Raw genomic sequence first — 16,449 nt, forward strand, 5'->3', positions numbered from 1 at the left:
GGAAAAATGACTAAAGACACCACTCAGGCTGTCTTTCAGAGAACCACCAAAAGGAATAAATAAAAATCAGGCTGGCGTCAGTACATGAGCTGGGAGCTGCCTCCTGGGTTCTCCAAGGCCACTGGGTTTGCAGGATGCGGTGAAGGATTCACTCGGGCGGAGAGAAAAGGTCAAGGCTCGTCAGCTGCACTAGGAGTCAGAGAGGTGGCTGCTGAGCCAAGGCCGCAGGCACAGCCCAGGGGTTCCGCCCAGGAGAGGGGGTCTGGGCCTGGCCACTCCTTAAAGGCCCTCACCTGGAGTTCACATGCAGCAGCGACCTTCCCGTTACAATTAGCTGGACGACTCGGACTAGACAGAAGGTGCTTGCACTGCTGACAGGCCAACTAAGAGGGGATCCAGATGCTGGATGGTTTTGGGGAGGCCGTGTCAGCAGTGCTTAGGGGTCGCTCCTGGGTAATGCCTGTGGTCAGTGGTGGAATGCGGGTCGCCCACATGCAAAGCCTGCACTCAGCCTGCTTGAACTATCTCTGGCCCTGGATGGAGTTTGAGTGATCTGGAGGGGGGTCTTCGGTTCATCCAGATCATTTTGTCAGCACTGAGGAGGGCCAGGGACTGGGAGAGCAGGTGAAATGAAATAGCACCCAGAGCCCTCTTCAGCCTTTCAATCCGAGATGGCTGGAGGCTGTGGACACTCTCACTGCTCTGAGCCTTCAGCTCTGCCTCAGAGGTTTCCTAATAGAGCAAGCTTTTCCCTCTTGGGGTCCCTTGACTACCCTTTTGTGGTCAAACTCCACTCTTGCTGGCAGGCTTTGTGTGCCCCCAGGTGACAATAGGCCCTCAGGAAGGCCAGATAGTGCAGTTAATTAAGGCCTTGCACCCGAGACCCGTTTGAGTGCCAGGGAGAGATCACTGAAGAAAAAAGGGCCCCTTGGGACCATCTGGCACCACTGTTAAGAACGCCAGAGGCCATGGGATTTGATTCAGTCACAGCTAGTCAGGGCCGTTAACAGTCCAGGCCACACACTGCCAGAGGCCAAGGAGCCTTGAGGTGCTCCTGTGAGGCATGATGGGGAAATGGGGTGAAATGGGGTTCTGTTTCCCTGCAATACCGGTAACTGCTCAGGGATTTACTTTGGTTTAGCGAATTCATTTGTCTATAAACTACTAGAGGGAAGACTGTATCTTCACTCAGACCTGTTTGAGTTCACTTAAACCTGGTACCAGCCCTCACCCCGGTTACAGAGAAAGCACTGCCAGGTCACAGGGCACCTGAGTCCCCTGCATGGCTTGGTCAAAGAGGGGAGTCCTTTTCCAAGTTCGTGACATGAGCTCCATGACCTTTAGCTCTGAGTGCAAAAACCCACTCCCTGGGCTGTGAGCAGCCTTCTGAATCTTAAAGGGCTTTGTTTTTCGGTCTTGCTTTGGGGGCCATACCTGGCGGGTGACACAGGTTGCCTAGAGAGTTCCCTGATCCCCTGTACCCTCTGCTTCTTCCAGGGAGTCGGGGTCACTCCCTCTTAAATGGGCCACAAACCAAATTTCCCTTTTATCCTCAATCTGTGCCAGTGTTTCCTGATGCCAGGGCCTGGAGGTACAGCAGGAAGGTGTTTGCCTTGCGTGTGGTGACCTGGTTTCGGTCCCAAGCCCACAGGATTACGCCCTGGGCACTGCCAAGTGTGGTTCAAAAATCTACCTATGTAACTTCACTATTTCCTCATGCTCAGAGAGAAAAGGCTTAACGGAATACCATAACCTTCCACCTTCCTGTAGAACGGTAGTAAGCGGAGGGACAGGGCTGGCTCTATCCCTTCTGGAGGTTCCCAAGCACTTTCCACTGGTCATTTCCCATGACTCTTCACGAGCTAGTGGGGGGGTCAAACCTCCACCTTGACCTGGGCTGCTGCCAGCACACACCAGGAACCTCTCTGCCGGCCATGGGCGCCCCTAGGCCTCCCCTCATCACCGGGTGAGCCACAGCTTGGCCCTCACTGCTGCCTACCATTGTGTGTGTGTGTGCACGCAGAGGGGCTCCCCAAAGGGCTGAGACGAGGCCTCCGAGGCCTGAGTGAGAGCAAAGCTTCCCTAAGAGTGCGTGCGGCGGGATTCTTTACAAAGCTTTATTGAAAGCCGCACGCCAAGGCGACAGCCAATCCATGTTTCGAAAACAGTAACAAAAAGTGGGTCCCCCGACCCAGATCTACCCGATGCTCTCGGGAAGCTGGGAGGCATGCCTGTCCCGTGTGCGGTCGCCCTGCAGCCAGGCAGGGGGAAGGAGGCGGCCTTGGTCCGGGGGGTCTCCCCGGTGGGGGGTGGGGGGGGCTGCCATCCAGCGCCCCACATCAGAGCAGGCAGCAAGTGCAGGGTCTCTCCGCCAAGGAGGGTGGCAGAAGCCCACTGGGGACAAGGGGGCTCTGCCCAGGTCTGCAAGGGAACTGCCCCCTTATCACGGGGAGAATAAAGGGACGGGAGACCCGGTCTCAGGCTCAGGGCCAGCCAGCTGGACGGTGAGATCTGGCACTGGTTTCAAGGTCTGTTCTAGGAACAGATTATTGCTGAGCGCAGCCGACATGATCTTGAGTCTAGAAGGGGCGATCAAAAGGTCGCGTTAGGTGGCAGCCCACCACCTCTAGTTGTGTTTAAAAAAACAAAACAAAACAAGACACAAAGTACTGAGTGCACCAAAGTGTAAGAAACATCTGTAAAAGTTCACCTGGAAATCGGATCTAATTTCTATAGAAATGGTACTCCCCTGGCGCGGAGAGGGGGCACGATCTATTGCTTTGATTTTAAGAGGCAAGAGCACTGCTCACGGGGCCTCCTGGGCCAGGCCATGGCAGGACAAGCCAGCGGCCTTAGAAAAGCCCATCAGTTAGAAGTTTGGTACAGCCTGCCTGTTTGGCAGAATTTTCACTAGCAGCTCGGCTAGTGTTCCTTTTTGGTTTCAGGAAAAAAAAAAAAAATTCCCACGCGTGCCCCCTTCAAAGGCCGTCTGCGTGGGGTCAGGGCTCCTGCTCCCCCTCCTCCGCCCTGGGCCTTGGGAGCCAGGAGAGGCCCCCGCTGCCTGGGTGCCGAGATCCCCAATGGCCTGAGCTGCGCCAGGAGCTGCCGAGTCTGGAACAAAGCTTCCAGCCGGCCGAGAGCGGATATGAAATGTCTTAGAAAGCGTGAGGGGAGAACCAACAGTTCGCTTCCTCCCGGGGACGCATGCACGCCTCGAGCCGGCTGGCGCAGGGTCCCGGGGCACACGTCCGCTGCCCGCTCATATGGGCTTGTACAACAAGGTGGTGACGTACTTCTTCTTGTACCGGTGGGTGGCACTGAGCACCATCACCCCATCCTAGAGGGAGGCAGACAGATCAGGAGCAGGCATGGCCCCGCAGCACCCTCAGCGGCCCCAAGCCTAGGGGCCCCGCGCCAGGGCGACCAGTGGGCCTCACCTTGATGGACAGTGCATAGAGGTGGTTCAGCATGACGTGATTGGGCTCCGGAAGTAAAGCTGGGTCACACTGAGGGGACAAAAGCGGGCACGGGCACTGAGGCGTGAGCCGCAATGTGCCCCTTTCCCCCAAGTACCTGGCACACAGGATGGGGAAACACCCCCCCCACACACACACACTCCCTTCCCTCCCCAGGAGGCAGTCTCTGGTCAGCCAGGCTCTCTCTCTCATACACACACACACACTCACACCCCTCCCCCCCCCGACTTATCTGTCTCACTCTGCATACATCCCCTCCCCAACACACACACACACACACACACACACACACACACACACACACACACACACACACCCACCACCCCCCTGATCAGTCAGGCTTGAAAATGTGGGAGGGTCGTGGTCGTGTGTCCACTCCCCCGTTTGCCCCACGTGATGCAGAAAGGAGATGCCCGTGGGGCCGACAGAAGGACGACTGTGAGGCAAGGCTGACAAGCAGGGGAATCCGGTGCCCCTCGCGAGGCTAGGCCCTGACAGCCTCGGAAGACACACGCATACACTCGACCATCATGCGTGTGCATCTCCCTGTGGCAGCCTGGACAGAGCTGAAGAGTGGGGACAGGTAGGTGGGACCTGGAAATGCCAGGGGCAGCAGAGTGGGAACGGAGACCCTGGGGAGGGGCAGACGCTCCGCAGGATCTGTGACACCCACCCCGTGGTTTGATGGTGCCAGGAATCGAACCCAGGGCTTCACAGCAAGGCGAGAGTGCTACCACCAAGTCACAGTGCCCACCCCAACCATACTGCTTCTGGCGGCAGGAAGGAGGAACTGAGGCCACCCGTGGGCCTGGACGCGCCACCCTCGCTTAGAGCGCTGAGGCGTTTCTGTAAGCAGCTGCTCGTCCCAGGAGCCCGGGAAGCCCCGCCAGAGGGAGAATGTCTCCGGTGAGGGCAGTTCTGTAGTCCGCGGCGGCGGGATGGGGCCAGGGAGGGCGGCACCACCAGGCAGAGGGGCTCCAGTGCCCACATGGGGGGGGGGGGGGGGGGACACGCGTACTCACAGAGATGCCGGTGTCCTTGTTGAGGATGACCTGGAGCAGGTGCGGGGGGAGGATGGGCGGGGCTTTGAAGCGCTCCTCGGGCTTGGACACGTAGGGCTCCTGATGATAGGGGCCCGGTGGGGAGCTGGACAGCTCTGCTGGGAGAAGGTATGACACTGCCTTGGGGGACTAGAGGAACAGGGGAAACCCCTGCCCTCTGCTGCCCGCTCCCTCCACGCACACCCATACTTTTTTTTTTATTGCTTCTTCGGGGGGGGTCACACCTGGCGATGCACAGGGGTTACTCCTGGCGGTGCTCAGGGGACCCTATGGGATGCTGGGAATTGAACCCGGGTCGGCCGCGTGCAAAGCAAACGCCCTCCCCACTGGGCTATCGCTCCAGTCCCTACACCCACACTCTCCTGAGGCCTGGGAAGAGAAAGGATGGAGAGCAGAGGCCAGGAGAAGACCGTTTTTGGAACTTGGGTGGCAGGTGCAGATGGGGCCGAGATGGAAGCTGTGGTGTCTGGCCCTGCTGTCACCCCCACAGAGAGTCTGACAAGGTGCTAAGGCACTGCGCAAGCTGGACAAGATCCCCGAGGAGTCTGGTTAGCGCCTGTCAGGCTGCAATTATGGGGCACCCAAGTGGACAAGGTTGGCAGGTGCCCCAGGGGCCGGCTCCTCCTGACCAAGAACGACTCTCCAGGGCCTCCAGCGCCGCGCCCAGGACAGGTGGCCGGGCCAGAGACGGGAGATGACCAGCGAGAGGACTGGAGCGTTCCGGGGTTAGACGTCTGCCGGGCCCGACAAGGCTGGGGGCTCCCCGGGAAGCGACGAGCATCCGCTAGGATGGGACAGCCGAGGAACAGCAGTCCCTGCCTAGCCCACCGGGGCCCACGTGGACCAGATCACCAGGGCCGTACCGGACACATCGGAGCACTTCTGGGAATCCACCATTAAGGCATCGAACACTTCAAAGTCCGTTTTCTTCACCTGGATGACGTTGTTAACGGTGCCCAGCTGGCTGGTCACTACAGGCTGGGGCGAGAGGGGCAGGCGCCTCAGCGGACAGAAGCTCTGGCCTCTCCCGAGCTCACTGCCGGCCCCGCTCAGGTGCACGAGGGCACCTCCCCCCAGGGGCCACCGTCCGTGGGGCCAGGCCGGGGAGTACCTCAGAAGGGTCGTGCGTCCACTGACCGTCCACGAAGAACTTGTACTGGTGCTCTCCTTCGGGCAGGTCCAGAATGGCGACAAAGTTGTTGTGGCTGAAGGAAAAGGAAATGCAAGATCTCAGTGGAGCGGCCCCGAGACGCACAGGGGAGCAGCCGTGGAACAAAGCGTCCCAGTGCAGGAGAAACGTTTCCCACCCGACCAGGCAACCCAGCGTTTCCACCCTGACAAGCGCCGGGGAGACGGGCACACACGAGGTTTCCTTGGAAACTCGCTTTGAGGGCTGGAGCTATAATACAACCAGGAGGGCTTTTCCCTTACACATGGCTGACCCGGGTTCCATCCCCGGCATCCCATATGGTCCCCCGAGCACTGCCAGGAGTAATTCCTGAGTGCAGGGCCAGGGGCAACCCCTGAGCATCGCTGGGTGTGACCCAAAAAGAAAAAAGAGAAATAGAAAACTCACTTTGCTCAAGCCCCAGGACCCCCTTCCGACCTGCCAGAGGTTAACCAGGGACACCCGGCACCCGTCCTCCTCAGTGCGTAAGCAGAGCACCCCCTGGCAGCTGGGACGCGACAACCCAAGACAAATACCACACCATGGAGTCTGATCCTGTTGTTCTGTCATGGGCAGGAGAGGGGATCCATTTAAGAGGATGCACAGAAACTTCTTGAAAACAACTTGCACAAGCAGTTGAAAAAAAAAAAAAGACACAACGCCTCAAGGAAAATTTTGCTTCCTCTTTGCTTCTAATTGATGAGTGAGGAGGCCGGAGCAACAGTCCAGAGGGGAGGGCGTTTGCCTTACACATGGCCGATTCACTCCCTGGCATCCCAGTGATCCCCCTAGCACTGCCAGGATCAACTCCACTAATTCCTGAGTGCAGAGCCAGGAATAACCTGGAGTTCTACCAGGTGTGACCCAAAGCCCCCTCGCCCCCCAGAAAAAGAACTGATGAGTTGCTGGGGTCACTCTCAACATACCTGCTGGACAAGCAGCGGGGCCCAACAAGAACCAGGCCTGGCCCTGCACTGCCCCATCTCGCCCTCTCACCCCGAGCCCTCACCAGGGAGGAGCATTTGCTATGACAGCCTGAGACAGCGTGGGCCCTGCCCGTCTCTGCTTCTGCTCATGACGCCTACGTGGCATGTCCCCTTCGAACAAACATTGTCACTGTCCTCCCACTGTTCATCGATTTGCTCGAGCGGGCCCAGTAACGTCTCCATTGGAGACTTTGTTGTTACTGTGTCTGGCATATGGAATATGTCACGGGGAGCTTGCCAGGCTTTGCCATGCGGGCGAGATACTCTTGGTAGCTTGCCGGGCTCTCCGAGAGGGGCGGAGGAATCGAACTCGGGTCGGCCATGTTGGCTGCGTGCAAGGCAAACGCCCTACCCGCTGTGCTATCGCTCCAGCCCTGAACAAACACGATGCACAGAATTCAATGGTGCATCCGGGGCAGGATGTCCTTCCTACGGGGCTGACCGGATAGGTCAGTTCTGCCAGGGTGGACTCATCCCCTCTCTGGAGAGTTCCAGGCCAGAGAGCTCTCCCGGTGTCAGATGCTCTGCAGGGGCAAACAGTCATGGAGCAACCGAGTATCGGAAGCAAACTGAGTGCCAGGGAAGTGGAAGAACACGGGAGAGAGGTTCCTTCTACAGAAAGGACACCCTAGACCTGGGTGTCTCCTGGCTGCAAGGACCCTCCGATGAAACGTAGATGGCAGATCGCATTTCCACTCTGCAGCCAGGCCTTATCGACCTGCTTCCGTCGAGCCCCTGTGATCATTTTCTCCTCGGGGGGATGAGATGGGAGGGTAGAGGTTCGGGCCTGACCCGGTGCTCAGGGATGCTCCCTGGTGGGCTTGGGGGATCAAATCCAAGTCTGCTGTGTGCAAGGCAGGTGCCCTACCTGCTGTCCCAGCGCGCTAGCCCCACCGAGCATTTAAAAGCAAGAGCATCTGCGGGTGAAGACTTCCCAGGCAATTACCTTCTCGTGAGGGGCAGCTTGCTCCAGTTGTTGAAGGATCCAGATAAGTAGACTTCCTTCCCACCTCCCGTCCATCGAAACACGGTGGGCCGGGCCTGGGCAGGCGCCTTGTCGTTCACTTCCAGGTCATGCTGCCAGGCCAGGAATTCCTCCTTCTCCGGGGCCTGAAAGACAGCAGTTCACTCAGGATCAGGAGACAAGAGAGGGCTCCACCAGTGACCCCACCATTAGCAATCGGCACCTGGCACTCAGTTCCTACTGGGCCACACCAACTTCCTCATTCCGCCCATTTCCCCCCCGCCACCCCGCTTGCAGAATGGAGATAAAAACGGTTCTTGAGATTACTGTGAAGTCTGTGGCAAAAGAAGTTCGAAGGCCTCTCAAGGTATTTAATAACTACCTCCAGAAGCAAGCAGAATCATCTCACTGGAAGCAAGAATGGAAAGACCCCAAGAAAAGCTTTGGAAACGTCAATTGTTTCCTGAAATCATTAAGCAAGATCTGAAGCACCTGTGAATTTTTCAGGGCTCATCCTAGATCTGCTGACTGGAAAACTGCAAATCCAGATTCTGAGACTGGGGTGTCGGGCGGGGGGCGAGAAGACCCGTCCAGGCAAGGGAGAGTGTTAGTGAATAAATGGAGTCAACGCAATTTTTAGTCTGCACACTTCTGGGAAACTGAGGAATTACTGAATAAGGGTGAAATAAAGAAAACTACCTCTGGGTGTTTCTAGAGGGTTGTGGATCTTTTATACTGTTCCCAATCAGAAGCCAAAGGCTTCTGTTATTTGGCTTGGGGACCAAAACCCACGGGTGCTCCAGAAGTCTTTCCCGGAGATGCTCAGGGGACCAAGAAGGGCCAGGGATCAAACTGGGGTCCGCCACGTGCAAGGCAAGTGCCTCAACCCCTGTAATAGCCCTCTGGCCTTTAAATAAGGACAAATCTGTCATTCAAACAAAGACAAATCCCATGCCGGAAGAGGCCAATAACAGAGCAGGGCTGGCCTCTATCCTAACCATTCCAAAGTAAAGATGCTCGAGCTTTATAAAGACCGATCAATTAATTAACAGATGGTACTCACTTTCAACGAGAGCTTAATTAACCATAACCCAAATGGCTAAATGATGTAGTTAAAAGAGTCTACGACTATCTTACAATATCTGGGACATTCATCCTTTTTAAGAATTCACAATAGAATTCTTAAAGTAAGAATGGACACTGTTTAAAATCATTCTCCACGGACCAACGGGAGAAAACGGGAGAAAACAATTCTTTAAAGAGTTTTGGAGCAGTGACAAAACAACTATTTCTTCGCAAGAGTACTTGGCTTCTTTCTTATGGGGTCTTACCCAGTCGCTGTCTACAGGCCAAAATAATTCCGGACTGGGGGAAGAGAAGGCAAGTCTTTGGAGGAAAAGGATTCCTTAGTTCGCTCTGCACAGAACTTTTCAGGAACGCAGCAGGCTCAAATCACAGGAGGGAGAGCCAAAGGAAAGCAGGCTCTTCCGTTCAAGGGGGTGGAGCGGGCACTAGTACCCCTTCTGCAGGTCCCAAGGACCACCCCCAAACAAGGCCACGGTCCAAGGAGGAACATACAGTAACGACACGATCACCGGGATCAACATCGGAGAAAAACCCGTGGATGACGCTGGACGGTGCCCGGCACCTGGACATGAGGCCCAAGCGGCCTTCGGGGGTGTCCTCGCGGGCTGGTGAGCAGGGGAGACACATGTGGGCACGCTAGCTCGAGGCCCAGGGTCCACGGGTCCCCTAAGCTGCGGGGGGGGGGGGTGACCGGAGCACTGCTGGGTGTGCCACACACAGACACAGAAGGAAAAGGGTTTTCCGGGTTCTTGATGAACTCTGGCGGCCAAGCCTGTCCTGCAAGACGCGAGGGCCCCCTAGAACCATGATGTCACAGGAGGCCGCGGGGGGGGGGGGGGGCGGGAGGAGGTGCGCGCAGGGCCCCGGGCAGACTCCCGCCGACCCCCGCCCGGAGAACCCGGGGGGGGGGCGGGGGGGGCGAGAGCCAGCGGCGCGGCCGGCCGTGTGCAGCTACGACCCCGGCCCGGGGGCGCGGGGGAGGGGGCGGCGCAGGGGAAGCCGGGGGGCGGGGCGCCGACCCTGCCCGGCCGGGGTCTCCGAGGCGGCCGGCCCCAGAGCCACGCGGGGGGGAGGGGGCGGGCCCGGGCCTGGCCAACTGACCGCTCGCTGCCCGCCCGCCCGCCCGCCCGCCCGCCGCGCTCACCTTGACTCCCTCCGGGTGGAAGAGGTCGGCGTCCTCGGGGCTGTCCATCAGGATCTTGGGCCTGTCCCCGTCCTTGGCGCCCCCGGCGCTGTCCCTGCGGGGCGTCTTGTGGCCGGCCTGGCGCTCCAGCGCGGCGCGCTCGCTGCTCGTGTTGCCCATGGCGGGGGGCGGCGGGGCCCCGGGCGCGGGGCGCGGGGCGGCGGGGGCGGTGGGCGCGGCGCGGCCGGCGGCGTCTCACGATCGCGCGTCCCACCCGCGGCGACCCGAGCCCGCGCCTTCCCGACCACTTTCCCCCTCCGGCGCTCGGCCACTTCCGCTTCCGGCGCGGCCGTCGGGCGGGGGGCGGCGGCGGCGGCGGCCCGAGCCAGCGCGCGGCCGGCGCGACCTCACTTCCGTTTCCGGTTGGGGCCCTGCGGGGGGTGGGGGGGGAAACGAAAACCTGCGATTGCGCAGTCGCAGTCGCCCCCTCCGCGGCCGGAGCCGGGACGAGGCGTGGAGGCCGGCAGGGGGCGCACGAGCGCGCGGGCCGGGCTCGCGGCTCCCCGGGGAGGGGTGCTGGGTGCGGCGGGGGCAGTTTGCAGTGGGTGCGGCACGGGACACAGCCCCCCCAGGGTCTTTCTGACGCGTGGGTCTCATCAAGTGCCTCTCCTCCTTCAGGCCCGCCCGGGCGCTCGTGTTTTTGAGTGCCCGGGGATCACGGAGAGCGGCAGTTTGAAAACAACCAAAAAAGCGCATTTCCCTAGCCCTAGTCCCTGAAAATGGTGATTCTTGGAAACGCCAGCGCAGCTGCATTTTAATAAGCACTGCCGGGATTCTGGATTTGAGGCAGGGGGGAGTCGTGCAAGCGTTGGGGAAAAGCCACCAAAAGACCCCTGAAAACTCTCCCGCCGCCCCCCAACTCCCTCCCCCAAACCGGCTGGTAACTCAGGCGGTTAAAATGCTGGTATTGAGGCATTTTTAAAACTGAGGGCATGTGTATTTTTTTCTGCTGCCCTGAGTGCACAGCTTTTGATCGGTAATTTTAACAGACTTTTATCGTTATTTTGGACCCGCTCTTCTGCGTAAAATCTATTAGATTACTTACTGTTTATTATTTACTGTGGCCAGCACTTTAGCAAACCAGTTTAATACGAAAATAAGATACTCTAATTTCGTGATCACAGTTGTGTTTTGTTGTGTGTATCTTAAGATGCTTTGTATTTGCTGGGCCTGGGTACATTTTAGTCTACTGAGTAAACATTTATTCAGGATGTGCAGAACACCAGACAGTGTGCTAAATAAATGAGACTAAATAAGACTATTCTAGTCACTTTAGTAAACAACTGAAATATGGTCTCTTGGAGGGAATTTGGCCTTCTCTGTCAAAAATTTTAAAAATCTACCTTTATTTGGGTGTACAATCTTCTAGGAAATTTCTAGTGAATATACACAAGAGAATTATTTATAAGCACAATGTATTTGCGCCTGCCTCTGATTCCACGCTTTAATTCTAAGATAGATATTTATTTTTGATTTGGGGACCATACCTGGCAGTCCTCGGGGCTACTCCTGCCTTAATGCTTGGGGATCATTCCTGGTAGGGACTGTGTGCCAAGGATCGAACTTGGGCAAAGTGAAGTGCAAAGCAAGTGCCCAGCCCACCGACATCTCCCCAGCCCTAGGATAGGCACACACTGAAGTGTTTCAGATTCTGGGTGCATGTTGCCATCACTGGGATCTTGGATTTGATGAAATAAGGCCATGAAAAACTAGCCTGGAAGACAGAATGGCTCAGGAAGTCAAAGACATTCATGTTATGGTAACGAGCAACTTTGTTATTGAGGAAACAGGTCACTATGGAGAAGTATATGACATTCCAAATCTCAGAAGCTAGTGACAGAACAATAGAGATTCCGAGTGTGAGCTCCGAACTCAGCAGGCCTGGTTCATTCAAATTCTGGTTATACCAGTTTCTCCCCTTGTTTGTTGTTTTGTGAAATGGGGATAAAAATAAGACCTTCTGTTGGAGAGATGACACTGAACTCAAAGGCCTGAACCAAAGGAGCACACGCAAGCCCTGAGATTTGTCCCTGGCACCTCAGGCTCCCCCCTTGCCCCTCTACTGCTCCGCTGTGGGCTGCCCTGATAACTCCCACATCTGCTGAAGGAAAGCCCGACTCAGTATCCCCGATACCCAAATCCAGTATCCCCAACAGTGGCTCCGGGGCCCCTAACCACTTTACTTGGGAGATTCGCCCTCCCCCCTCCAAAAAACCCTCTCCTCCTTCATAGGCCTGTTGTGAATTGAGAACAACCATGAAGTGCTTAGCACAGTCCCTAACAGTAATCACCCTTAGAACCTTTTTTTGAAAAGCAGTATTATGTTTGCTTTCCAGATGAAACATTCTAGAAAGATATGAAACAAGCTGCTACTAGTGGTTGGATATGGGGACAAGAGTGGAATTGTGGGGCTGGAGCGATAGCACAGCGGGTAAGGTGTTTGCCTTGCACACAGCCGACCCGGGTTCGATTCCCAGCATCCCATATGGTCCCCCGAGCACTTCCAGGAGTAATTCCTGAGTGAAGAGTCAGGAGTAACCCCTGTGCATCACCGGGTGTGACCCAAAAAAAAAAAAGTGGAATTGGAACCGGGAAGGGAACTTTCACTGTTTACCTTCGTTTGAAAGTATAAATACAGAGAGCCCCAGGCAATGGGTTGGAGGCCGGGAGTACAGAAACAGAGACTAGTCACCAGCGCAAAGGCATGAAGGCAGGACCGCTTTAGTGATGTAGGAATTGAAGCCTGTATAAATCCCTGATAAATTGAGGCCTGATCTTACCTCAGTGCCACCCAGAGATAAAAAGCTACCACAGGAACAAAAGTCTGTGATAAGAATGTGAGAGAGGCCAGAGAGAAAGATAGTGCAGCTGGAAGGACCTGGCCTTACACACAGCCAACCCAGGTCCAAGCCCCGCCACCCCAGATGGCCTCCCAACCCCTGAGCACAGAGCCAGGAGTAAGCCCTGAGAACAACAGGGTATGATTCAAAAATTGGTCTGCAATGGTAGGCAGTGCAGCGGGAACATGGGAAAGCAGAAATGAAACCAGGGTGGGCCTGGCTCTCCGCAGCCCCTCCTCAACTCTTTGGTTTGGTTTGATTTTGTTTTGGGGCCACGCCCAGTGGTGCTCTTGGCTCTGTGCTCAGGGATCACTCCTGGCAGGCTTGGGAGACCACATGTGGTACATCTAATCCAGATAAGGGATGCACCCTCCCTGCCCACTGCAGTGTCTCTCCGGCCTCAGTAGTGGCTTTTCTTTTCCAGAGGAGATCCCCATATTCTAGGCCTTGCTCCCTGAAAACTCAGGTGGAGGGGACCAACTTCTCCCACAAAGAACAAGCGGATGGCAGGTGCAACTTGTCTGGGGTGATGCTGGCAGTGCCCAGCGCCCACTGTGCAAGGAGACGTTTTCGGTCCTAACCCCACCAGACCCCCTTCCCCAGGGTGGCCAAGGTGAAACAAGCCGGACAGTAGTGGCACTTTCTCCGAGATGTGATCTCTCTGGCTCCCTCTTCTCCAACTGGCATCGTTTCACGAGCCACCTGGGCTTTATAATTTTTGTTTTTTGGGGGGTCACACAAAGAGATGCTCAAGGATTACTTCTGCCTCTGTCCTCTGAAATTACTCCTGGCGGTACTTGGGGGACACTGTGAGATGCCAGGGATTGAACTAAGGTCAGCTACGTGCAAGGCAAGCGCTCTCCCCTCTGTGCTATCACTTCATCCCTTGGTTTTATAATTTTAAAACAAGTTTTTTTCAGAACACTTTAAAAGAAAAAAGATAAAGGGGAGAGAGAGAGAGAGAGAGAGAGAGAGAGACAGAGAGAGAGAGAGAGAGAGAGAGAGAGTGCACTCATGCTTAGCATGTAGGAACCCTGGGCTCAGTCCCTGGCACTGCATAGACCCCAATTTTAGAGAGGAGTGATCACCCCTCACCCTAGCATCTCACTAGGAATAGCTTTTGAGGGTAGTGGATTGATTGTGGTCCCAAAAATCAAACACACAAACACCCAAAAATAAATACATCTTGGTTCCTACCCCAAAGGACTATACAGTAGAGGCAGAAACAGATACACACACACTGGCCAAGCGTTCTCGGGAAACCCAATGTGAAGACGTGTCAGACCAGTGGACGATCCAGAATCGCTTCTTGGAGCTGTTTTTCCCGTTCGGCAGAGAGAAAGCCTTGGCATAAGGACCCTGAGGTTTGGGTCCTCTCCCAATCGCCCAAGCGACAGGAAGAACACGGGAGAGCCGCAGAGCCCTTATCTCGGTGCTGCAGAGCCCACGCCTGAATGGTTCCAGGCTTCTGCTCTGGCCCAGGGACAAGAACAGGACTGAGTCGGGGCCCCGGGGACCAAGCACCATCAAGTCTTAGCCTGAGGATGCTTTCTGGAGTTTTCCACCAATGCACTGGCTCAGGGACTGCGTGCTATAGAGATGACCCCAGGAAGGGAAGGGAAGCAAAATCCCCGTGGCATAAGATCTCTTGGAGGGGGCCTGCACTCTCGGTGACGGTGACGCTTGTCCTTGTGCAGGGGACACTTGCAGGTGTATAAACAACTCCCTTTTGGGGGTTTCTCCACATTTCCCCAGGAAAACCCCCACCCCCGGATTCTGATCAGAGTGGAGGCTGCTGGCCCTCCCAGCCCCCCACTTCCTTCTTAGTTTGTTTGCCTTTGCTTTTCCTCCGACTGACCTCTTTCTTGCTCCTGCCTCTGTCATAACCTCTCCCGCGAGGTTTTCACGCGATTAAACATGTGTAGTTTTTCTCTCTTGTCTGTCTCTCTGGACTCACTTCAAATGTGTGTCAGCCTGGAAGAACCAGGAGGGGAGGCTGGGTGCAGAACTGGGTCGGCCTTATGCAAGCTCTATCTCTTGTATTATCTCTTCAGCTCGCTGATGCCTTTATTTTGGGGGCCTGGGGGCCTCTGGGCTTACTCCTAGCTCTGCACCCAGGAATCACTCCTGGTGTGCTCAGGAGACCATATGGGGTGCCGGGGATCAAACCCAGAAACCCAGGTCTACCTTACCCACTGAACTATCTTGCTGGGGCCCTGACTTTTTTTTTTTAAATAATTCTCCATGTTTCTCTCCCACCACTATGCTGTATACAGTTACTCTGGCAACCCTTAGAAACATGAAATATGGCCAGAACCTTTGTCCCATTTGGGAAGTGGGAAGAGAACAGGAAAGGCAGAAAGACTAAAGTTTCAAGAGAGATTAAACAAAGGAAGCCAATGTGTTTCTCCTTGGACCCCCCCACACTACACACACACACACACACACACACACACACACACACACACACTCACTACTCCCAGCACGTGGGAATGTCCTGTTTCCTCTTTCCCTTAAGCAAATGCTTCACTTCAACCCAGTCAGATATCTGCTTTGGCTGTCATCTTGAAGAAATGTCAGCTTTAAACATTTGTGCTCTCTGTGAAATCCTTCTTGGGGATGCACAAGAATCAGGAACCTGTGAGTCAAAGAGGACCGCTAGTCAGGTGTTTGCCTTGCATGCCTTGGTCTCCAGCATCATATATGGTCCCCCAGGCATGGCCAGGAGTAAAATCAAACACAGCCGGATGTGGCCAAAAAGGAAGGAAGGAAGGAAGGAAGGAAGGAAGGAAGGAAGGAAGGAAGGAAGGAAGGAGGAAAGAAAGAAAGAAAGAAAGAAAGAAAGAAAGAAAGAGAGAAAGAAAGAAAGAAAGAGAGAGAGAAAAATAAGAATCAGGAACCCAGGCACTGTGTGTACCCCTCCTGGCCTTTTCAGTCTAACTCAAGAGGAGGCAGTTTTGTGTTCTCAGACTGGAGTTGGGTCACATTTGGGGTCACCCCAAAGAGATGAAGTTGAATACAAAAGCGCTTGTAGGGCTTATAGGGCCGGAGCGATAGTACAGTGGGGAAGGCATTTGCCTCACACTCAGCCAACCTGGGTTCAATCCCCAGCATCCCATAGGGTCCCCTGAGCTACACCAGGAGTAATTCCTGAGTGCAGACCCAGGAGTAACCCCAGGTGTGACCCAAAAAGAAAAAGAAGGGGGGGGAAGCGGTATTGTATCACTGCTTATGGGGGAGTCTTGTCCTATTGTCTAAGGAACTTCCTAGATGAGAAATGAACATACTATTGGCTCCAGATAGAAAATGACCAAGAGGGAAGATTCTCCCATCACAAGTGACTTCCAGGTGCCTGAGGTGCCCCTGGTATTATTTTCCTATATTTAACTCTTTGACTCTTTGCTGGTGTGGGTGTCAGCCTGTTCTGACCTCTGAGTCAGAGGATGCGGAAGGGAGGACCGTGCCAGGAGCTATAAATGTCAGGGTGGAGCTGTGGAGGCCTCAACTGTTCTCGGTTCTTAGCCCGGGAGTCAGCATGCAGAGAGATAACTTATCAGAAATACTCTCAGGCCAAGGCCATTTCTAGGAGCCCCGCCCAGCCCTGCCTTCAGACTCATCCTGACTCTAGCCCTGGAAACAGCTTTTCAAATTCATAAAAGTCATCTGGAGTAGGGTAAGTTGTCCT

The 16,449-nt window shown here is 55.5% G+C and overlaps 1 protein-coding gene across 2 annotated transcripts; it reads right to left on the reverse strand.

Annotated features, from left to right (window-relative positions):
* Nucleotides 1-2,084: 2,084 nt before the first annotated feature.
* Nucleotides 2,085-10,178, reverse strand: PRKAB1 (protein kinase AMP-activated non-catalytic subunit beta 1). 2 transcript variants are annotated; one of them, XM_056131046.1, is made up of 7 exons: nt 9,886-10,178; nt 7,638-7,801; nt 5,649-5,742; nt 5,401-5,515; nt 4,499-4,635; nt 3,438-3,506; nt 2,085-3,337 (listed from the first exon to the last, which is right to left on the reverse strand). In XM_056131046.1, the coding sequence occupies exons 1-7, from the start codon at nt 10,042-10,044 to the stop codon at nt 3,260-3,262; spliced, it is 816 nt and encodes a 271-aa protein (XP_055987021.1). In that variant the 5' UTR covers nt 10,045-10,178; the 3' UTR covers nt 2,085-3,259. The 2 variants fall into 2 exon arrangements, with proteins under 2 accessions (XP_055987021.1, XP_055987022.1); XM_056131047.1 differs by having other exon boundaries at nt 2,087-3,337; nt 4,499-4,632.
* Between the last annotated feature and the right edge of the window lie 6,271 nt (nt 10,179-16,449).

This window comes from Sorex fumeus, unplaced genomic scaffold, assembly GCF_029834395.1.
Source record: "Sorex fumeus unplaced genomic scaffold, SorFum_2.1 ptg000083l, whole genome shotgun sequence".
In the NCBI taxonomy this organism is placed as follows: Eukaryota; Metazoa; Chordata; class Mammalia; order Eulipotyphla; family Soricidae; genus Sorex; species Sorex fumeus.